The 25,751-nt window shown below is 25.6% G+C and overlaps 1 protein-coding gene across 3 annotated transcripts in view; it reads left to right on the top strand.

Annotated features, from left to right (window-relative positions):
- LOC129962267 (zinc finger MYM-type protein 4-like) overlaps positions 1-25,751 on the top strand; it is a 59,167-nt gene that overhangs the window by 22,068 nt on the left and 11,348 nt on the right. For all 3 annotated transcript variants that reach the window (XM_056076022.1, XM_056076017.1, XM_056076014.1), the window contains exons 11-17: positions 4,197-4,363; positions 4,567-4,783; positions 6,965-7,125; positions 7,698-7,764; positions 8,683-8,793; positions 11,346-11,557; positions 22,259-22,478. In XM_056076022.1, the coding sequence (XP_055931997.1) occupies positions 4,197-4,363; positions 4,567-4,783; positions 6,965-7,125; positions 7,698-7,764; positions 8,683-8,793; positions 11,346-11,557; positions 22,259-22,478 (1,155 nt within the window). The remainder of the gene's footprint in view (positions 1-4,196; positions 4,364-4,566; positions 4,784-6,964; positions 7,126-7,697; positions 7,765-8,682; positions 8,794-11,345; positions 11,558-22,258; positions 22,479-25,751) is intronic.

Raw genomic sequence — 25,751 nt, 5'->3', positions numbered from 1 at the left:
ATATTAAGGAGAATGCATACACCACAAGAGAAAGCACAGATTTTATGGTGGTTCATAGAAATGAAATCGATAGTGCAAGCACAGAGAAATTTCAGAAGAATTTACCAAAAAGATCCTCCATCCAAAAACAGCATCTTGCGGTGGAAAAAGAATTTTCTAGAAATTGGAATTATCGAAGATAAGAAACATTCCAGACGTCCTTGCACAAGTGATTTTGATGTTGAGCGTCTCAGAGAGACATTTTTACACAATCCTAGAATATCTGTGAGATCAGCGGCAACAGAATTGGATATGCCAATTTCGACGGTGTACAAGGTTATTAAGAAAAAATTTATACTGCATGCATACAAAGTTCAAATTGTTCAAGTTTTGGAACCGAACGATAGACCTAGGAGGATGGCCTTTGCAACAGATATGCTAAGGAGGATAGAAGATGCTGCTGATTTTCTGAAGAGCATAATGTTCTCCGATGAAGTATCCTTTCATGTTTCCGGCATTGTTAATCGCCATAAAGTGCGCAAATGGCTCTGTGGATGCCGACATGCTTGTCGCTACCTGGCGTGAAATTGACTATCGAATTGATATTCTCCGTGCGACGAAGGGGGCACACGTGGAAGTTCATTGACAAGGGTCATGAAACTTTTTGAGTCTATTTAACCATTTATGTTATTAATTTAAATCTATCTTTATTATTTTATGAGTTATTAAACATCAAAATGGGTCCGGGACTTTATAAACACCCTGTATTTTTATAATAATAATGGTTAACATATACATCTCTTTAAAGTTGGCTGAAATTTTTAATTCATTGAATTAAAATTGTCCAAGTTCTCAAAAATCATGCAAAAATCCTTTATAACCGAGAGAGATATAAACTTTTTCATTTAATTATAAGTGTATTTTTTTTCACAATAAATTTAATTACTTTTTTATTGAATATAATACAATGCTTTGCATTTCTTATGAAATCACTGGCATTACATATTCTGTTTTAGTACTCTAGAATGGAAAAGAGCAATTTCTTAATGATTTTCTTAATCAAAACAATAGTACTACCAAATTTGCAAACACACTCTGAATGGTGGTATATGTATTTTGAAGTAATTGTTATAAAATTTTAATTATTTAAAAAATTGTGTTGAATTTTGGCATTTTTTAAAAATGTGACTGTTGGATATATCAGGCACACACACAAAAATAAGAATACAAAATTCAAAGAATTATTTTTTAAAGATAGCAGTTTGATGGTGTAATTTTTCAAGTTTAGTTTTGCCATTTATTTCCTATCCCAAGTTATCTTGGGAAAATTTAATAATTTAAATATTAGTCTTTGTATGATAGATTCTAAAACTAGGAACAACACAATGTGATATCTAGCATTTGTACCTGGTATCTGGTTTCTTTTCTTACTGGCTTACTTCTGGAATATCTTTTTTTGGGAGCATAAAGCGCACTACATTGTTGGAATTAATTTTTTTTTCATAGCGGAAATAACATTTGTAAAATGTCATGAAGTTAGTGATGGAGGACATAAGTTGGGTTTCCTTGGAGTGGCCGAAAATTCATCGGAAATGATATTCTGCAATTATTTTTTTTTAACAAGTTCCATTTTATATTGTTTAGGAGATCATGTACTTCCTGATTTATATTACAAAATATAGGAATTCCATAAAGCCAAATCTAATAAATGGGAGAAATAATTCTTCATCCCCCTCCCCCTTCCTTTTCTTGGTGTAAAATAAGTAGCCAAATTCTGGTCCACTTTATCTGCACCACCTATTTCATCATTGTAGTCTGTTACACATTTAGATATGGATATTGTTTCTCTTTATTTGTCACATCTTACATTTTAATTGTATGTATTGTTAAAATTAGACTAACATTTTTCTAATCCTCCCATTTCAGTGCAGTTACTTCCCTCTCTTATACCCGATAATTTCTCTTTTTAAAAAATACATTTTTCCATATATAACAATTTTTTCTCCAAGCATATCAGCATTTCTTTTGATTAACATATCAGCCAAATCTGGTGAGTTGTGATAATTTTCCATTATAAGAATATTCTTTGTCCAATAGTGGTTTTGTGAAAGTAATGACAATTTGGACCAACATAAGATTATCGATTAAATTATCAAAATTGGTTCCTTTTTCTTTGAGTACACATTCCAGGTGTACTCACTTTGGGTTCTCATAATAAATAATTCTTGTTTCAAATCATTCTCTCTTCAAAAAATGTATTACACCCATCCAAACTTTTATAAAGAAATTGACTTTTGTTTGTTATATCCCTTTCGAATATAAACAAACTCTGAAACTTTTCAAATAAATGTTGCAGAATTGTCCATTTATTATTTAATTTTGGCTATGGATGTTATACTACAAGGATTTATCATATGCATCAAATATCATTGTTGTTGAAGTTGTCTAGTTTTGGCAAAATTGTCAGTATGATAATATTTGTGAAAAAAAATAGCCTATTCCTCAGCTGATTTTTACTCTAATATTCATGCAGATGTGGTTTCTTTATTAAACTTTGGAGAAAAGTTATTTTCCCACCCCACAAGAAAACTTCTTTATTTTATTTTGAGAAGTAGAACCCCATTGTTTTGAATGCAATCTATAAACACACTTAGTTGCATATCAGTTAGTTTCAATTGTATTAATGACAGTCAGTTTATCATCAAAATATTTGCTAAAAAGAATTCAAAAATTTATGTCTGGTTTTTCAATAAAAATGAAATATACACGTGTGTGTAACAACTTTGTTTTTAAAATTTCATACCATTGATGAGCTGCTACTCGGTCATGTGAATTTTCATCATCGGCAAATCCGCTTCTGGAAAAATCACTTAGATTATATTCCAATTCCATCTCTTCATAATCACTATGTGAAAAATAATCTGTATCTCTTTCATACATAATCATAACTCTTTTTTTTTCAATACAATTATTCCTACTTATTCAGCAACTGCCATAAAAATAGTTGTGCAAAAACGTGATTAGTTCTAAAGCTTTTCTACAGAACTTGGTAAACTACCAATCAAAACAGAATATTTTCTTTCTTTTTAAGCTTCAAGTCAAGCAAAAATATAATAAGATAAGTCATATTTCTAATTCTTCTACACTAGAGCTTTTGTAAGATAATAAATAATATTGGATTATATAGAACCCAAGATAACTTGGGATCGTCAGGGAAATAGTTATGGAAGTTCATATGCACAACGAAAAGAATAGTATAAAGCTAAAATAATATTGTTTAAATACATAAAGCAGATAGATGTTTAAAAATACTTTTTTGGTATTTTGTATGCTATGAATATCAAGTTATGCATGAGATTTAAATTAAATAAATTGGTATTTGTGGCAAACCAGCTGGTAACTAAAAGCAGCTGTTTATCTTTATATTCTGTAAACTGCAAATTCAATTTATCATTAAAAATATATTTTTTATTGTAAAAAATTATTTAAAAAAATTACCTTACTTTTTAAAGTTATTTGAATTATTGTTAGTGGTGCATGCCAGTTATGCAGTTGAAATTGGATACAATCTGTATCCTTAAAATTGTATTTATATTGCTGTTTATTGTAAGTATATTTTCAAAACCAAAGATAAGAATTAGTAGAAATCTCTTGCTTATATCTAGTTTTCCCTAGTTGTTCTCAGGTTTTGCAATTATCTTAATCTATTCTATGTATTATATCTTTGTCCTCGTTTCTCTGTTTAGAACTTCAGATTTATATATTTGTGTATATTTTTTCTATATACTAGATTAAAAATTGTAATTAATTCCTTTAAAACCTTTCCTCAAAGGTTTATAAAGAAAATGTGCAAATGTCATTTTTCCCTAAATTGTTTTTGTCTCGTGTCTTAAATAAAACACTAATATTCTTCAAGTAAACAACAACTACTGTACCATAAGTGTTTTCTTACCTTTATCAACTTATTAATTTTTAGCTATTAAATCCTTTAAACAAGTCTTTTTAATTTTACATGCATTTTTTAGGAAAAAACTGTGTAGTTCTGAGATAAATAAGAGTTTTTTTTTTTTATATGCTGATATTACATATAGGCTACTTTTATAAGGCTGCGAATTATACTAGCATCTTCTCTGATAAATTTTGTGAACTTTTTTTGTTTGGTGTGCGTTATTTTGTTGTTCATATTACATAATTATTATATAACACTTTCTTTGCAGGTTTAAAAACTACTTCTACCACTACTAGCACACCCATAATAGCAAATGTTGTTTCCCTGGCACAAGCTCCACGGCCTGTAACAACAACACAAAATAAAAGTATTGCTCCTCAAACATTAGTGAGTGTACGACAGCAAGGACCCTCTTTAGCTGTTCTGTCTCCTAAGGTCAGTTTAAATATTTTGTATTTTAGTATGTCATCTTGTGATATCGAAATTTTTATTATTTGTATTTTGTTACATTAGAATATTTAATATTTCAAAAACTGCCATTTTAAATAGCTTAATTAATATTTATTTTTTTAAAAATATCGATTTTTTTTTTCTTTTTTAAATTACTAGACTCACAAATAATTTTATTGTTATGATAGTCAACTGCAAATAGTCCACTGCAAATTTCACCTGCAATTGCTTCAGCCACATTATCCGTTGCTGCTCCAAGTGCTGGAAATCCTCCAGCCCGAGAAATCATAGTCAGACCACCTGTCCCCAAATCTGTAAAAAATAAGTCTGCATCATGCAAACCTATTATGCAGAACAAAGGAGTGAGTGCTAAACTGCCAACATGCCACAAATCTGTTCAGACTGGTGAGTCTATTTAATTATTTTAGAAATAAGGAACAGTAGCATTTCATAGTAATCACATGTTTGTTGTTTTTATTTGTAACAATGCATTATTTACAACTTTTAATAATTTTCTTCTAATACGTTTGGAGTCAGTTCTGTATTTTAGTGATATTTCCAAGACATTTGTGGAAGGGTTAACCAATTGTATGCCAGTTCCATGTTTATTTATTACATACTGATAAATATATTGTAATTTTCTAGTTTTTTAAGTTTATTGAAACTTATGCTCTATTGAGCATTATTATATATATTTCTGTTAAAATGTGATAATTTATATTTAATTAACTAGTCTCATGTAAATTATATCTGTTAACTACTCTTTGAAATTTAAATATGTATTGGATGAAAGTAAACATATGGTGCATAACATCATTAAAAATCCTTAAAAACTGTTGATTTTGAATGACCATTAATATAAAATACTTAAAAGTCCTTTCTTTAAAAATCCAGATGTTTTTTTTATTTGAAAATAATAATAAAGAATTCTTTCCACATAAGATCTGTTTGAGCAAATTGGTCGCCAAAGGTGGCTAATACATAAATATAACCACAATGACTTTTATTTATATTAATATTCATTTATTATATTTCAACATTGTTATTTGTGGATTATTTTGGTAATTTAGCTGAAAATAGTTTCTATTCAAAAGTTTTAGAAATTTTTAAGTATATGCAAAAAAAAAAAAAAAAGGCTTAAAGGCTTTTGGATTTTTAAAAAGTAAATACACTGAATGGTTGAAGACTTGCAAAAAAATAGAAGTAAAACAAAAGAATTTTCAAAGACTTGAAAATATCAGCAACATCAATCAGTTCCTTCAAATTAATACCTACTTTTGTAGGAATAGAGGGGCTAAACAATTTCCTACCAGTGATACAAAGAAAAGCAAATAGAATTTAATTTTGATTTCTGTAAAAAAAAAAAAAAAGAAAGAAAGAAAGAGAATAGGAAAATCTCTGAGAATAGGAAATTGCTGAAATTGAATGCATGCCTAATATACTTGCTTAATAATCTGAGTAAATCAAAGATTTCTCCTTATTAAAAAATTTAATATGTTGCAAAAAAAAAAGCTATTAGTGTAAAAAACTGAATATATACATAGTTAATCAAAGTTATAGAGATCATTTTTGTAGAATGTTCTAGATTTGTTTACTTACATTCTTAATCCTTTTTACTTTCTCATGAACCAGCATGAAAAGAATATTGTAACTGTAAAAAAAATGGGGAGGGGACAGTTTTTTTTTTTTTAGTTCAAAAAAATCTATCTTTAGCATTATGTCTATCTGTCTATGAATATAATTCAAAAACACTTTGAGTTAGACAGATGAAATTTGGTGTGTGAACGTCAGAGCACATTTGCAGATTTTTGTCAGAATTAAATGAAACACATTCAGAGTAAGTCTGGCTATTTGGGTACGTATTAACTGGATAACTACAAAAAGTAGAGAGCTTGAAAACATACAAGTTAGCATTTATAATATATATTCTTATCAAATTTTGAACCGGGTATGTCAAAGCAGATATTGGTCTGTACTTTCACCTGCAAATGTAATAAGACAAATGCAGTGACTTAAGACAATGAAATTTGATATGTGATCTTGTAACTGCAACTGTAGTTCTGGATCAAATTTGTTTATTCCTTCCTTACTTCTTTCGATTGAAATTATATTTAGTATATATGTTTTTGTTTATAGATGGTGTGAAAAGTATAGTAAATGGAAACAATTTTAAGAAGTCTTTCTAAACTGCCAAGTTTATTAGAAGTAAAAGTAAATGTTCAAATGCTCTGTACATATTAGATTTGTTCATATATGAATAGTTAATATTTAAACTATTTATTTTTAATAATTTCATGCTCAGATTACAAAACATTATAAATCCCTTTTCTTCCAAAATTTAGTTGTTTTTTTTTAAAGTATTTTTTTGTTCAAGTTTAAAGGGGGGGAGGCAAAATGCTGTAAATAACTCTAATAAGTTAGTCATTTGTTTATGCAAAGCAACTTAAGTCATTTTCTGTCATTTTTAATCTTTTATCATTTTGTATGAATAAAATTTTGACAGGTAAAAATGACTTATAATATTTTATCATCTGAGCACAAAATCATATATTTGTGGCATGACTGCATTTTATTAACTTCTTTCAGATGAAAGACCCATGCCACTCATCCTTCCAGTACCTGTTCCAATTTATGTTCCAACACCCATGCACATGTTCTCACGACCTGTACCATGCCCAGTTCCCTTTCCAATACCTATTCCTGTACCTATCATTGTACCACCATCAAAACCATACAAAGACCTTCAAGTAAGTATTACTTTTTAAATATAAACCTTAGTTTTAATATTTTTTGTAGTAATTTTAAAATATGAATTTTCAAATGATAAGAGTTTTATTTACTATTTTAAACATTTCATAGTAATTTCAAAAAAAAAGTAATTTATTTTCAAATTTCAATTTAACATATCTAAGCTTAGCTCATAAATCAATATAATTTATTATAAATTTCTTCAAATGACATAAGTTTTATTTCGAATTTGTCTTTTTATAAAAAGAAGTAATAACAAACCTTTTTCTTATTTCTTTAGATTATGAAATAATAAAAAGGGTCTTTCTTTTAAAATTGAGAATGTAACTAAAGCTTTTTCATTAATAATAGTTGATCAAGTAAAGTGAACATAATAAGTTGTAATTGCCAGTATCATTCTTGTTTTTACTGTATTTTTTATTCCATATATATTTTACATCAATGTATGATGCAACTGTTGGGTTAGAATAGAGATTTAAATCAGATTTACATTAATTTTATTGAAAATATTATATTTGGTAATTTAAATATTTATAAATGTTTTGTAATATCAATTCTCTTATTATTTTAGGAAGATACTGCAGTTCAATCTGATGAGTTGAAAACATCTACTGAAACTTGCAATCATAATAAAAAAAGTGAGAATTTCTTCCTTTAGTGCAAAACTTAGAAATATTAAAATGTCGTTCCTTATGAAATTGATTGTTCACTCATCTATATTAATTTTCTTCATTTCAGGAAGATATGTATAATATACTGTTTCTTAAAAAATTTATAAAGTGAATTTCAAAATGGCTATGTTGTTATTTACAGAAAAAGTGTTGTTATATTCTACTAATTTTTCAATATATAATGCACTTAAGATACTTGACCTCTGTAAAATGTACTAATATTTACTACTATCTTTTATTTGATGTCATAGGAGAGAATTTTTTTTTTTTTTTCTATTGAATAAGAAATATGGATGAGAGATTTTTTTGACATGTCATCATAGATTGCTTTTCATTGGGATCCTTTATACATTTTTTTTTTAAAGAATGCCTCTAAATAAGTACGAATAACTCGCATTTTAACTAGCCATGAAGAATGAAAAATTATGATTTAATCTTTTTAAAGAAAAAAAAATGTATGCTTTTTTTTATAGTCTCCTTCAGAGTTAATGTTATATGTTAATAAAAGTGGAAGGAAAATATCATTTGCTTGGGAATTTGAAAATTTATAAGTCATTCAATGAATAAAAAGTCTGAAATAACTTATTTAAATGAATTTTTTTTCACTGTCTTCATTAACTAAAAAATCAAATTTCTATCTATTCTTCTGTACTGTTAGTTATTTTTTTTTTCACAGCTGTTATAGTTACTACGCATATGAAAATTGTAATATTCTTAATATTTGCATAATAGAAATGTTTTCATTTAGGATCTACGTAAAAGGAATGTTATCATAAGGATCCTCTCATACATACTTTTCTTTCATTGAATTTTTCTTGCTGTAGTCTGTGCTGATACTAAATTTTTTATGTATGTAGTATTATTAATGAGATCTAATCGTTTTAGAATCCAGCAAAACCGTTTCAAAATCATTTAATGAAGATACAGAATTATCTCAGAAAGATACTCTTCATACGCCTATTAACCAAAACAACATACATGCTCAAAATAATGCAGGTCTGTAAATTTTCTCATTATTTCAGTGATTTGTGTTAGTATAAGTGATAATTTCAGTCGTGTTTTTTTTTCCAATATTTTATTTTAATGAGAAGGAATTTTTAATTAATGTTGAATCTGATAAATTTAGATAAATGTCTTGCTATAGTTTTTTTTTATATATATTTTCAATAGGAATATGATTTTAATTTTAGAAAGTAATTGCCATTGTTCACATACTATCAGAAAATTTCTAAATATTACAATAATTTAGTAATTTTTTTTCCATCATTTGAAAATTTCTTTCTGTATAATCTTCTAATTTTGAATCCTATAAGGTGAGATATTGTTGAATTTTTAATATTCTTTCATTTCTTTATGAAATTGGAACTTTGAAAAGTCTCTGATTTTGGTTTAAGCAGAGCCATTTCTGTAGGATGAAGACTGATTTATTCACTATGAAAACAATACACTGCATCGAAACCTCCTTATCTCTTGAATATGATCAGCTAATAAATGCTAAAAATAGAATTGCTATGGAATTTTATTCAAATTATGAGTTTAATTATTGATCATGGATTATTATTAATTAAACTACTCATGTTCAAATTCTCAACTGATTGGAGCCCGGAGTTGTAACTTTTTCTTCACTTTCAGATTATTTATCAAGAGATTTTCTGTTCTTTTGAAAATGGATATCAGAAACTTGACTCACTATTGTCCATTATATGCTAGAATTTCAAAACCTTTATTTTCCTACAAATTTGGATGGATATTGCTACGAAATTCAAATGGAAGAGACAATTTATTGTGTAAAAGTTAAAGCTGTATTGTGTAAAAGTTAAAGAAAAAAAAAATTGATAAAATATATAGAAAAGGGTCATTCATTCAAATTCCATTTTTATAGATAAAATATATGGATAGTATTAATAAATATGGGAAAGGATCATTCATTCAAATTCCATTCCCCCCCCCCTTTGTTTGTAATTTCAATTTGAAGTAAATTATGATTTTTATTTTGTGCAGTATGTGCAGTAATTTTTTATTGAACTATAAAATACATTTTTATACTATGCCATCTAATATATCTGATCTCATATTGGATCATCTCTTATGATCTTGTATAAAAAAAATGCAAAAAAAAAAGGTTTTCATTAAAAGAAAAATTCAGTGAAACTTGCTTAAAAGTATTGTTGCACTATTATTAAATGCATTACATTTTATTCTAAAATATATTATATTGCTATTATTCAATATTTCTTAAAAGCTTTTGAAAAATTAGAAATATTTTTTTCATTCTGCACTTTCATGTAAATTTTAGTTTTCCTTCAGACCAACAGAGCTATGCAAAAAAAAAAAAAAAAAGCATATTTGCTACTAGTCTATCTATTATATATATAAAAAAAATTATGTAAACATTGCATTTTATCTGCTTTATGATTGGTAGATTGCAAGTACCTGACCCATGACATCAGGTTTATTTTGCCAGTATTTAAAATATTTAATGAAAATTATTATTACATTGTAGTAAATATTATACTTGATGGTAAAGTGGTGACAAAAAAAAAGTAAAACTTTAATTAATATCAAATGTGTTTAAAACAATATTATTTGTTAATTCTACTTACCAAAATACATCATTTGCGATGACACTAAGGAATAACCTTCTGGTTTATCTTTTTGCAATAATGGAAAATTTTATCATCTCTTCGTTAGCAATCTGTATATCTAAGCAATACACATGTTAACTCTTTCTGCCTTGTTTATTAAATATCTCCAATTATCAAATGAAGAAAAAAATGTAAAGGAAAACTTGGCAAGAAATTGGCAGTTTGAAAAGAAAAGCTAATTGTGAAACTGCCTGTTCAATATTTAGATATTGGAGATATAAGCAACTGATGCTTTCATTATGGGGCAAATAAGCCTATCGAAAAATGTATGTTCTCGTCGTGGAAAGTCTAAGCTTTCAGCATTTATTGAATGGCCAGTGGAATTTAAAAATTTATTAATTGGAACTTACAAGCATCACATACACTATTGAACAACATTGGAATTGGCAAGCAAAAGCCAGCAGGTTGCAAAGTCCCCTAGTTTCTTAAAAGAATATTTAAGTAAATTGCTTTTAGACAAATTATTTAAAAATTCAAAATTGATCATCTTGATGGATTAATGCATGACTAGCTAAATGACTGTAAAAAAGTTTTAATTTTTTTATCCACTTATATGATAATGCAAAGTTATTCAAATAATATGAGTAATTTATAAGGAATATTTTTCTGTAAAAAATATAAATATTTTTAAAAATATAAAAAATATAAATAAAAATATAAATCAAAAATGATCTTGTGATATCAGCAGTTTGGTGTGGGATGCATTTTTCCAGCAATTTTGAATCTTATGTAACAAAATTTAGAGGAAATTTATACAGTTTATGGTTCATAATATTATTTCTTTTCTACTTTTGCCATATTATTTATGAGAAAAACTTCAAGTTTTTAACATATTCCCGATAATTTTTAAAATTTAAAATTACTTCTTGTATTTTATACATTTAATGAAATTCATATTTTTAGATTTAGATATAGAAGATGAAAATGACTATGATTCCAAGGAAAATAAAGTGAAGCACAGAAATAAAAGAGGAGGTGATATCAAACAAAAAGATGCTAAAAAACCTAAGCTTGAAGAAGTAAATAGTTTGGAAGCTATCCTCGATGAAGAAACAGATAGGCAGATTGCTGAAATGATGAACTCAAACACTGAAGAATCGGATTCAAAGCTAAAGGTGTCTTAAATATTTTCATAATTTAATATACTTCTAAAAAGAAGTCACTTTATAATGTGAGAACTTATTTTGATACTAGTTTGTTTGTAAAATATTTTTGCTTCATTTTTTAAATGAAATTTTCATTTTTTTTTTTTTAATATAATTTGGTTGCATTATATAAGTATTCATGAAATGAAACATTTTTGTGCGTCTTGTTAATAAGTTTTTGAAATATATAATAATAATATTTTAAGTAAAGTTTTCTTTTAGATTTCATATGCTTCTTTATCTATCTTTCAAGTACGAAATATATTCGTATATGTTTCCTTTCTATACCAAAAGAATAATTTAGGATTACAAAGAGTATAAATATTTTCTTTTTTAAATAATTGTCATTGTCGACCTTAGAAAATGAATAGTATTTTAAAATGTACATATTAATTTATATTTATCTGTCACATGAGCAATTTTTAGCAATACTGTTTGAACACAAATGCAAGAATATTAATTTGGAAGCACAAATATCTGCAGTTCTTAATGATATATATGTTTTTATATTTAATATATTACAAACTTTTATGATTAATTCTTTGTTTAAATTTTATACAATTATTATTTTGTAAAAGCATTGTAAAGCAATTTGACAAGGTCTTGATAAGTATTTTCCAATTCAATACTTTTTTTGCTCCAAAATTTCTATTTCTATAGTGTTTTTAAAATTCCTGTAGAAATAATCAGCCATTATTATTCTAAATTTAATTTCTTACATTATAAAATTTGGACTAATTATTTTTGTGTGACTATTTTTATTATCAAACTTATTATAGAATTTTCCCCTTGAATTATATAAGCTCAACTTTATTTTAATTAATTCCTTGTTTTACACCTCCTATTTATTCCCTAATTTTTTTTTTTTAATGTTTGAAATAATTTTTGATGATAGACGTTAATTTAAGTAAATGTTTATTTATTAATTGTTTTGAAATACTTCCAGTAATTAATTAAAGATTTGAGTAATGTGCTAAAATTATCTTGCATTTAAATTGAATAAACACATTCCATAACTTTATTAATGTATATTATACTGAAATATTGGATACCTTTTTTTTCTGTTGTAATTTTTGCTAGTAATAATGACTTTATCTTAAAAATTAAATATTTAATTAATAGTTATTATTTTTTGTATGTCCATTTAATATTATTTTGCTGTCCAAGTTTGATTCTTTTTTTATTTTGCATATCTTTTATTACTTTCTATGGTTAGTATTTATTATTAGATTGAGTTATGATTATTGCCTATTTGCAATATGCAAATCAATAACAAGGTAAAAGAATAATTTTATTGCTTTTCCAAGTGCAAGCTAATCTAAATTGGACCATACATATATTTGAAATATTCATAATATTTATATAAAGTAATTCATATTTTTAAATATATTCAATCCTCAGATGTTATTAGTTCTTTCATCTTCATACATCATTCATCCTGTTTCATTTCATTTGTTGAACTCAAAAATCACAAAAATAAAATACTCTTATTATAAACATTTATAGATTATGTGCTTCTTTGCATGCAAGTCAAATGTTATTCAGTGATATTAGAAAGTTTTATTTGTGAATTGTTTTGTTATGTCCTTTTGTGTTATAGAAAACCATTTAATTCCATTTCATCAATTTCATTGAACTCAGCAGAGAGTTTAGATGTATATATTTAAATGCAAATTGTTTTAACTTCAGATTATTCTTTAGATGGAGTGTATAAGTCTATATTTGCAAGACAAGCTAGATTTCCATTAGAAATTTTAATCATTTTACTTTCACACATTTCATCGCAATTGTATATTTTGAAAAATCTTAAGTATGAAATTTATCATATTTCTGTTTTCAAGTGAAATTTAACTTAATACAGCCTCAGATACTGAACAAATCTTATAATTGGTCTACTGTTCTTATACTTTTTATGTCGTATTCATTGTGAATTGGCATTTCTTCTGAAAATGAATATATGCATTTGCTTTAAAGAAATTTCTCTGTTATGTTGCCTTTTCTATTGAGTTGTTGTATTTTGTTTGATTCTTATAATAAAAGGAAGAATTAAGCTTTAGTTGTGTTTTTATTTTTCTTGCTTTCTTTAATTTTTGATCTTATTAAATGAACATTTATATTTTCCAACTGAAGGGCTAAGCTTCCAAAATGTTACAATTTTTTATGGCTTATGAATATACACTATAGAAGTATTTAGCTAATATTTTAATAAAATGTTAATTAAAAATTTCAGTGTCCCTTAAAATAAAATTCATTTTTATTGATGCAGAATTTAAACTTTCTAGGTTATCGAACTAATTCATTGCTAGCAAATACTTAATATATAAACATTTTTCAAAACATATGAATTATTTTCTAATCAGTTTTGTAATTTTGAATATTAAAAAATTGTCATAAAAATAATTATTATATTGTATTATAATAGAATTGCACAGAAAGAATTTACAAGTGATGGTTGATTATTCAAAATAGTAAACATTTTAGTTTACTTTATAGAGTTTGCGAAATTCCTTTACAGTCAGAGATTATATTAGTTTCTGAGGCTGTAATAAGGCTTAAAATTGCAAACTAAGTAATTCTGCAATTTTTAGTTTATATTTTATGAAGAAAATGCAAACCATTTTTCATTATCATTTTACTGAATCAAATTTATCACTGTGTATTTTAGAAAATTTATTTTTAAAATTTCTACTTTGTTAAAGATTTTATCCATAAATATATTTTATAAGATTGTTTAAACTATTCTGCAGTTTTATGATAAGGGTTTGAATTAATAATTGGAAAAGCAATTAAAAATTTTGTCTAATATTTACTGGAAGTGATGAATCCATATTCTTGTCTACTGAATGCATTTGAAGTATTTGAAAAAACATTTTATCATATTAAAATTGCTGAACATATGTAAAAGATTATTTTATTAATACACAAAAAAATTGATTGCTTAGTGTTAAGCCATAGATTGATGATTTGTTTTTTGAAATTTCTCTGCAAATGGATTTGCTAGAAAAAACATTCAAAAATTATATTTCTCTCTCTCTCTCTCTCTATATATATATATATCTATATATATATATACACACACACATATGGAGCTTAACCTTTTTTTTGCTGTAAAACAATAGGACGAAAGAATCAGTCTCTGGACTCTCTTTGAAATAGTATTATTTTTTAAAGACTTTCAGAGAAGCATAGCAGCCTTTAAAAATACTAAATTAAAAATATACTTTGCATTTTTATTTAGAATTTTTTAAGGCTATTTTTGTATCTCTTTATAATTTTGAGCTTAGTATATTAAATTAATAGCCTTCATAGTGTATTAAACTGGGATAAATAATCATTATATTATATATTTATCTTCCACATAATTACAATATGCATATTTTTAAATAATATTTAAATGCATATATCTGAATGCCTTTTTAAGCAAATTTTTAAAATATATGTGGATGTTGCTCTTTCAAGTTTGAAAAATAATTCAATTTGAGTGTAACTGATAAGGGATATGTAAAAAAACAAAAAGGCTATAACTCCCTGAAAACCAGAGCACTTTTATAAATAGATGTCAAAATAATTCAGAACTTCAATGAAGATGGTTCTTGTTGGCACTGGTATGAGACGAAAAGAAAATTGATGTTCGAATAAAATGATTTTCAACTTTTTCCAGCTTTAGTGCACACCTCTGTAGGCTGAAAATTTTTAACGATTTAACAAGATTGGAAAATAGCTTGAGGGCTATTTTTGGTATTTTAAGCAAAATGTTTGATCAATTTCTCAATAAATTATGATTTATTTATTTGGAAAGATACTTTTAAGAGTTTAGTGATTACATCTTTTAGATCAGTAGTTTTAAAGGAAAAATTAAAATTGGGCACAAAAAAAAAAAAGTTTGTCAATTGTTTCTACCAGAATTTTGGAATCTCCTTGACATCTGATTCTTGAAATTCTGCTCAACAGATATGTGAGATTTGTTGCTTGAATGTTTTTAATTCACCATGAATTGTTTTGTTATGCATATTCTTGATATAAAAGCTAGAATTCGTGATGATTCTAGCTTTAAATCTAAAATGTGTTTAAATATAGCAAACTAAACTGAACAATAATTATAAAGTCAATAATATTGATATTAAATTAACTTAAAAATTCAAATTAATTATATTAAAATGGACAAGATTGTGAAAGAAAAAATAAATAGCTTTTCTGGAAAACAGAGAATAATTTTGGTACTTTTCCGTTAGCCGGGTGCAAATGTCGCCAATTGTGAACCAAATGTGAATTTGGCATAAGACATTTGGCGGAATTCTACATTATTTGGCGATTTTTCGCTTACACCTGGCTAATGGAAAAGTACCATAATTTTTTATACTGATCTGTGTAATCTCTCAGTTGTTATTCTTATTAAAATTTCTTTGAGATATTTTGTTTGGAGGGATGGGGCATAAATTTATATTTATAATAATATTTGAAATATATCAATTATGTTCAAAACTGTATTTTTATCAATATTTTTATTTTTTGAATTGGTTGAAAACGGATTTATTGATTTCTTTTGTATAAAAAAAATATTGGAAAGCTTTTTTTATTTTAGAATCTAAATTTGTTCTTTAATAACTATAAAATAGGATTTTCTTTGAAAAATTATTTTATTTCACAAAATAAACTAGAAATATACACTGCCTTTATATACATATATATAATGTGAAATAAAAACATGAAAAAATTTGGATATAACTAGGCAGAATTGCATTTAAACAAAATTTCAGTCTTGCTGTAAAATATTAAAAAATATTGAAATATATTTAATTTAAGAATAGATAATTGTAGTAAGTTATATTTATATATATATAAAGTAAACTTATATATTTAGAAATACAGACATGTAAAATATTTTTAATGCGAGTGATGAAAATCGTAGAAATGACATTTAGATAAATTAGTGTCCAACTTAGCATATAAATATATATGAATTTTAATAAAAACTGACTTAAGAAATATTGATATTAAATAAACCATGCTAATATAATAAAGTAAGTATAATGCAAAATGGTGTTACGGTATTGGCTTTATAACATTTTGACAGACTTCTCTCCCTTCATGGCATCCGAATACATTTTATTCCTTGCTTCTAAGCAAGATGCCTTTTTCAACAAAATTTATTATCTCCGATATTGTATTTTTTTTTTTTTTTTTGTAGATAAACTGCTTTTATTTATTTATAAAAAATTTAATTTTTTTTCTCCTAATTTGCTGATAAATTTATTTTACATCACATTTGAAATAGATTTTTTTAAAATGGCAACCAGACATTTCAAACATTTAAAAAACTTTTTCCTTATAGATAGTATAAAGTTAAAGGCTAACTGTTGTTTTCAACCTTTTTTTTTAATTCTTTCTTTTAATCTGATAATTAATGTTAGAAATATATGTGTATACAATATCTACATTTAAAATATATTATTGCAGAAGTGCAGCTACCTCAAAATTGCATGCATTGTATTTTGTAATTATAAAATTTTTTGACCCTTAGTTAATATTTATAAACTGTAGCTGTTATGCTATCTTTTTAGTACATTTCTAATTTTCGTTAATTGTGGATCATTGTTATAAAATTTCAAAATGATGCAAAAAGATTCTTGAATATAATTAACTATTTGAATACGCATGAAATCAGATGTTTTTAAAATAAGTTGTTTTCACAGTGAAATAAAAAAAAAATAGAGCTATATTTATTTTCGCATAATTATATCTATGCCTAGAACATGTGCTAAAACATCCTTTTGTGTAGAAAATTAATAAAATTTTAATTCTTGTAATTGTAATTATAATCTTGCTTAGCTCTTTTTTTTTATGCTTCTAATTATCAGTTTTATGCAAGCAAAATCATTTTACTGTAGTTCTGAGATATAACATTGAAAAATAGGAAAATTTAATTTAAATATGCTATATATGTTTTTATTTCAATAACATAAACATTTGATGTTTAATTTAAAATATTGGTTGTTTTATAGTGTATATGCTATATTTTGTGATAGAAATATATTAATATATTTAAGCTTTATTTTTTAATGTAATATATTTATAAGTTAAAACAGTATAAAAGTATTTATATATTTAAAAAGATAAATGGGTACCAATTTGGACTACTCTTCCTGATAACATAAATTGTGCTTATTTTAATAGTGTGATACTGAAATTGGTTTGATTTTTGAAGTCTCTACATTCCTCTCAGTACAATTTAATTCAATAACCTAAGTTCTGGATTCAATTTTGTTTGACTTGTAATTAATTCTGTTGAAAATTTATAAAAAATTAGTTTTATGTCCACTTTGATTAAAATATAGTAATGGTGTATAATTATCAAACTTTGACCAGTATGTGAATTTGAATTTGTTACTTTTATCTTTCTATTCCTTTTTACAAATTATCAGAATTGAATATTTACATTTCAGAAATTAAAAGGATTTTTATATTATAATATATTCACCAATTTAAATTTATTCTTCTCCATTTTCATTTTTTTTAAATGCTGATGGTTTTTTTTTTTTTTCAATATTTATAGTAGAAGTTTGCTAAAAAATACTATAAAAAAGAAATATAATATTTCCTTATTTCTCACTATAACTATTTGTTAAAAAAAATTATTAAATTGGACACTGAATTATCTAAAATTATTCTTATTACAAATATATTTCTGTGAATCTTCAAGGAAAAAAAATTGGATTAATATTTGAAAATATAGTAGGGTGCTTAAAAAATTTTTTAAATTAAATATTAATAAGAAGCCAGTTTGAAATCAATTTTTCTTTTAAAGGCATTTCGATTTCAGTGTTAGATAATGTTTTATTATTATTGAATTTAAAAAAAGGTTGAAAAGATAGCATATTCTTTGAAAATGCTGACATACACAGCATATATAGTATAAATTACAAATTTTCCAGATTCCTACATGAGATAATATCCAACAGAGTAAAATGGCAGAAGCATAAAAAATGAGTTTGTTAAAAAAAAAATCGGACAATTATTAGCAAACATTAACAGATGAAATTGTTAATTGCTAACATCGGAAATTTGATATCAAGCCATATAATAAAAACAATTAAGTATGACATGAGATTTTATTTTTTTACTGTCCGTATTTTTCTCACAGTTCATTTTTTTTTATCCATAGGTATTTCACTTTTAAAATAACACATTCTAGTTACAATAATTTAAGACTGAGATTTTACTGCTTAAAAACGTTTGACTTAAATATTATCAATTTAATTTAGATAGATTTATCGATATAAACTAAATTTATTAGAAATTTTTCTCTTTTTGCAACATATTTTCTAATTTGCAATATATATGTATGTTTCTGAGTGTCTCAACATTTACAAAGGGCATGCTATATTCTTGACTTTTTATTATTATTATTTCCTTTGTCTTTCTGCACTTTATATGAAATTAATCATATAATTATTAAGCTTTAAATGTAGGAATGTTAAGCAACGATTAGGCAGACAAGACTGTCAGTTTGGCAACTGTTCCAACCTCTACCACTATCCCTATGGGTGACTTAAAGAAGCATTCTCTGCAGACATAAGATCTTATTTAATTCTTGATGGTTCTTATTGTGTGGTTTGCTATTTATTCTGTTTGCAATATTAGCAGTTATGATTTTTATTTATTAATGTTTACTAATGATTGTCTGGTTTTTATAACAGTCTCATTTCTTGTTATTTTGCCATTTTATTCTGTTGGATACCATCTTATGTGAAAATTTTAGAAAGTGAGGAGGCAGATAAAGCTATCAAATTGTCAACTATTCAACCACTACCACTATCTCCGTCAGTGACATAACTGTGCAGACATATTAAGGCAACAAACTTCATGTTATCAAACCTATTGTACAAACCTATTATTGTATTGTTCTCATTAGAATTACGGAAAACAAATACATTTTTGACTCATTTATGTATTGGTTATACATGATTAATTCTTCAGTTGTTGCAGGGAGAATATCTACCATTTTGCTCACAATGTGGCTGTCAAATATCTGTTCAACATGTGCTATCAAAATTCAAATTTCAATGACCAGCATTTGCACTTATTTCGAAAGTCTACCATTCTATTATTTTCCTTACTAGATAAATCACTTCATGTTCATCTTTTTGTATTTTAAAAATCTGTTAAGATTTATCCACTCATTAAAATCGTGTTTAAGATTTTTGAGTACTTTTGACTCAAAATTGAATGACTTTGAAATGACTTTTGTTTGGCACAGCATGGTCAACCTCATGGCTCTTATGCCAGAAAACCAACTAATGGCTGTAAAAGTATTTGGCTTGTATTTTAATTATAATGTACCAGGTACATTATAATTAAAATGTGCAGAAAAATTGAAATCTTTTCACTCATTTAAATAAAATATTTTAATGCTGAATTTTATTTAATTATTTTCAGCATCTGACATCCTTTTATCCTGTTACTTGCTTAATTATAAGAAAAGTTGTAGCCTTTCAGAGTTAGAAGAAAACCTACATTTATCTTATAGTGAATTATTTGTATAAGCATTTATTATTCTTTTCTTTTTTTTTTTTTTACATTTTCTTTTTAATTATTACATGGACAATATTAGTTGTTATAAGCCCCTCCCTCTTCCCCTTAATGTTTCAGTTATGGGGTACCAATGATACAAAAGGACTTATTAAACGTATTAATTGCCATTTTTTGTTCTTGTACTTTTTGTCTGCCATATAAATCTTACATTGATCATATGTGTAGAATGTAAAATAATTACATATTCTTTATCCAAAATTCTGTGAATTACTAAATAATATTTTCAAATTTCTGAAGTCTAAAAACAGTAATTATATAGGATTTTTGCTAAAAGACATTTTGAACATTTATTGCAAGAAAAAAAAAAAAAAAAAACTGTAATATGCATTTAGATCTTAAGGAAATTTTTTATATGTCAATAATATTTCCAATAATAACACTAGCCATTTAGAATAAACTACTTTAATTCTGATTTTGTAATACATATTATTTTAATTGCCAATTAAAATAAAATGTATTACAAAATCAATCTTGAGATAAATGAAACATTACCTCATTCAAAATTCTTTCTATAATATTTTTTTAATTTTATGTACAGAAGAAATAGAAAAAAAGTGGGGAGAACCATAAATTAAAGATATCTTTTTTAATCTTGTCACCATTGATTTTGAAATTTTTTGATGCTATATTAAAAACAATCTGTAATAAAGTTATCTTTTTGAGAGTATTGAACATTTTGGAAATTGATTTTATTTATCTTTATAATGTTTATATTTCATTTGAAAATTTTTGTAGAACTTCTATGAATAATTTTTATTTTATGATAAATTTCTTATTAATATAATGAATTTTTGTTTTATTCATTTTCTTAATCCCTTAACTGTTTTGTTTTTTTTTCTATTTTCTGATAAGATGATACATTTTGTTTCGGAAATGTACTGTCATATTGATTCAACTTAGAGCCCATAAGGTATTTAAGATGTTTGTGTCATTTTAATTATAGACTTTCCCAGTCGTTAATTTTAGCTAATAATTTTGAGAAGTGATAATTCAGTGTAAGAGCAGGGTGATTAAGTGGTTAAATATTCATTTTAATCTTTTAGTTTCTATGCAGCTTTATAATATTTTTTTTAAATATGGAATTTTATGACTATAAACTTAATAACTGTTGGTAGTACTGGGCTTGTCCTTTAATTATGCTAATTATTTTTCATCTAGTTGTAGCCAAATGGCCTATGTAAATTGTCTTCAATGACTTTTTACTTTCTTTCTCTCTCTCTCTCCCCTCTCTTTCTATTTTTGGTAATTTGTTTTTCAACAATTAAAGAAAAAAATAATTCTATTTATAGTTTGGCCAGTTAATTTATAAATTCATGTGTGCATATTTATGATTTAATATTTTTATTTATAAATTAAAGCAAGGCTTTTCTCCTCTTTGCACTAAAAGTAAAAATAAAAAAGAAGCATGAATGCCATTCCTTTTCTTTATGTGAAATTTACTTCTTAGCTTAAATGCTGTTAACATGAAAAGAAATGTAAATTACTGGAACCAAAAATGCCAGTGATATGCTACAGAGAAGATGACCAGAAAGCAGGCTCATCTTGACACAATTTTTGATGGAGAAAAAAACGCTTCAATAGCTATTCCATATTTATTGATAATTTTCAATTTTTTATTTATCATATTATTTAATTTTCGTAATAAAATATTGAAATTATAAAGAAAATTTGTAAAATATTGTCATTGCCATTCATAGTAGACTTTGGTGATAAAGTCTCGGCTTCGGAACCGGAGGGTTTCAGGTTCGAGATCCGATTAAACCAAAGAACCATCGTGTAAACGGGTTTAGTGCACGTTAAATCAGACGGGGCCAAATGTCCTTCCGCTGGTGTGGTGTGGAAGTTTGCAGAGGGGGTGCCAGCTCAAGTTTCGTACTTGTCCTCTAACTGCGGCTCAAAATGACGAGGTCCGTCCCAAGACAGCCCTAGTATTGCTTTAAGAACGGGACGTTAATATAACCTAACTAAAGCCTTTCATATTAAGGATTGTTATTTATTAATGTGTTTGTTTTTAAAAAATGCATTTTTCTCCTGAACTTATATTTGTGTGTGTTTAATTTTTGCTTACTGTTTTAATAGTATGCTTTTGGAATAAACGCTTGGAGGCAGTGGATTCTCGAAAAGAATGTTAATATGGAGAAAGGAACCTACAACACCAGAAAGCTGAAATACTTAAAGACCGATATATTGCAGTTTAGTCCAGAGGAACTAAATTATTACTTAAGTCAGTTTGTGAGAGAAATACGAAGACCTTCTGGAGAGAGTTACACTGCTGGTGCCATTTTTTATTTAATACTGGGTGAGCATATCTTTTGGAATGATGTAAAATTACTGTTAATCTTAAGTATAATTTTTTTTATTTAATGATTTCTGTGTTTGAAACTTTTAAAAGTATTTTAAGAAATGGAAGGGAAATTTTAAATTTATTCCGCTATCGGAAATCATATCGCAATGCTGGCGAGTTCCTAAAGCCATTTATCTAAGCGGGTGAATGCAAAGATTTATTTAAAAAATATAATTAGCCTATCTACCAAATAAATAAATGTGTAAAAAAATACATATATTCCATGTATCTTTCCATGTACATATTAGAACTATAATGTTTGTTAATATAAAATTATTGAAATTAATTAAAAGTTTAATTAATTTCCTATTTATAATTTATAATGATATTAATTATTTATTTTACTGCTAATGAACTATTCTACTTGAGTGGTCCGATGTGAAGTAACAATTTTAAGCATTTTATTTGAGTGAAATTAATTATTTTTGTGACTAATTTTTTTATAGAATTTGATTACTTAAGTTATTTTTTTCGTCATATACATAATAAAAAACATTTTTGCAAAGCATAGTAAAATATAAAAAAATATAAATAAAATAAATCGTTCATACATTGGTTAAATTAGCAATATGCTTCTTTAAATAAATTTATCATTCATTTAAAGAAGGGCCTCATTATTTGCAGTCTAAATTCGCCGCCGTTTGAATATGTTAAAAACATTTTTTAAAGACATTCTCATAATATCAGTGAAGGGGATTTTTGAAATCAACTCTTATTAAAGAATTTTTTTGAAGCATTTTAATATTAATTAACGTGGGAAAAGTTTAATCCTAGTTATAAAACAAAAAGATTTGAATTCTTAATAAGCATACATGCTTATCCCTGTTATGCGTTTATAACATTACTGTGTATTACTTTTCTAAAAGTGAAAAATATCACGATAAACTCTGAAATGTAATCCATTGTCGTCTTGCCGATAATTCTGCAAATTGCAGTTCAAACTGTAGACTGAATGGACAAATATCAAATATTCTATTCCTTTCAAATGAATCAAATATCTAATATTCTATTCCTTTCAAATGAATCAAATATCTAATATTCTATTCCTTTCAAATGAATCAAATATCTAATATTCTATTCCTTTCAAATGAATCGAATATCTAATATTCTATTCCTTTCTAATGTCTCTTAAAGAGTTAGAACCCTGAAAAAATTTCGTCAAGTCATCAAGACAAAGCAACTGTTTGTAAAGTATGACTTCGAGTGTAAGAGACGGCGATCGCATTGTTACAGTGTGATAAACCCTAAATGAAAGACTCAATATGATAACTTTTAATTGCTTTTTAGGTGATATTTCAGTGATTTTTTTCTGTATTTGTATTTTTGCAAGTCTTTCCTTTCCACATCAGAGAATGAAAAACTTTTACATTTTACTATTGCATTTGAAATTAGATCTACCCTTCATCTGTCACTTTTTAAATATTTAGCTATTGTTTTGAAACAAATTTTCATTTTCTGCAAAATGTACAGGTATAATGTGATCAGCAATTAAATATTGTGTTTTGGTGAAAAATATTGTAAAATGTATTAATGAAGACTTTTTTTTTTTTTTTTTTGCTGTTGTTGTCAGTAAAATAATTTTTATATACAAACAAGATTCTAAAGCTTAAATAGGTTCAAGGAATGCTTTCTCAATTTTATGAAAGTAAAGGATGAAAAAGAATAGGAGAAATTCTTTTGTAAAGAAAAAAATATATTTTTTACTTGCAACTAATGCTTGACTTAAAGAAGACCTAATATTGTAGAACAATGTGGAGTACAAATGTTTGTTTGTGAAAGGGCATTCCCCCCCCCAGGTATATTTAAATTCCATGAAACTTCTTGCTTAAATATTTTATGATATGTCAGTATTTACTTTTAGGCCACTGTATGCAGGACCGTATTATTAAATAAGAAAATTAGGAAATTAATCAGGGACTTCCATATCTTTTTTGCAGCATTTTCAAAGTAATTTAATTTTGTGCTTTCATTTAAATTACAAAAATCATGTAAATAAATTTGTTCAAATTAAAACAAGTATAGTTTAAATTTTGAAACATTATTTTAACAATATTCCTTACTTATATAATAATTATTTTTTGCAAATTGTACATTATGTTGTTTTATTATGCTTAAATATGTAGGTTTTCAATTTAAAAAATGTCTACTCTTATAAATAAGTATAATTTAAATTGTATTAAAAGTATTTTTATAAAATGTATTATATAAATTATTTTTAAATATACATTTTGAATTTGTTTTAAACATGCGATATTAAAACCATATCTCCAGAAAGTGGTTCATGATTAAAGGTTATGTTATATCTGTAAATCAAAATTTGCTACTTAAACTTATTTATACAAAAATTAAATTAAAATTAATAAAAATATTTAGTCTTGGACATGAGGAAAAGGGTAAGCCCAAGATTTGCATTGACGCTAGAAACTTTAATCCTGTTCTGTTGTGTGATTATTACATTATATTTAATACTACAGAAGGAGTTGATTTTTAAACACACAGTAGTTTAGTATTTAGATCTATTCTACAGTTTTTGATCGAATAGTGTCCAAAAAAAGTCACTTATCACATCTTTGATGAAGGGTTGAATTGTAATTTGAGAATTATAAACTTTAATTATTTATTGCTTATTTTAATAGCTTTTCCTTTAATTACTTTATAATGATATATATAGAACTACTGGAATAGTTCAATTATTGCATTTGTCATTTTTTTAGTTGACTAACCTTTTTTTTTTTTTGCATATTTAAAATTATTTTTATTTATATTTAAAGTTAGTGAATCTTTAAATATTTATATTATCAAAATGGTCATTTAAAAATCTCCTTCTATTTATTTTTTAAAGATTCTGTCTTATCATAAATTGCAAATGTATAAAACAACTGAAATTTAGTAAGTTATTAACATAAATGAACAATGCAAGCTTATTTATGTTATTTATTATAACATTTAAATAACTTTTATAATATACAATTTATTTTCATTATATTTTTTCATGTACGATAAAATTAAATTTAAAAAAAGTCTTTGATTTTGCATGCTATTCTTAAAAGCTGGCATGTATTGAGGTTCTAAATTCAATAAATTCCACTATATATATAATTCCTACACCACTTCTTCTAGCTAGTGATGCCATCAACGAAGTTTAAAATTGTTTTTTCAGTTTTGGGGAGTAAAAATTGTGTGCACTTTCTGACATGTTGACAATAACTTTATCCAATTTCTGTGGCC

This window comes from Argiope bruennichi, chromosome 1, assembly GCF_947563725.1.
Source record: "Argiope bruennichi chromosome 1, qqArgBrue1.1, whole genome shotgun sequence".
In the NCBI taxonomy this organism is placed as follows: domain Eukaryota; kingdom Metazoa; phylum Arthropoda; class Arachnida; order Araneae; family Araneidae; genus Argiope; species Argiope bruennichi.
Note: the sequence above shows the minus strand (reverse complement) of the source record. Positions and strands in the feature narration are given on the sequence as shown.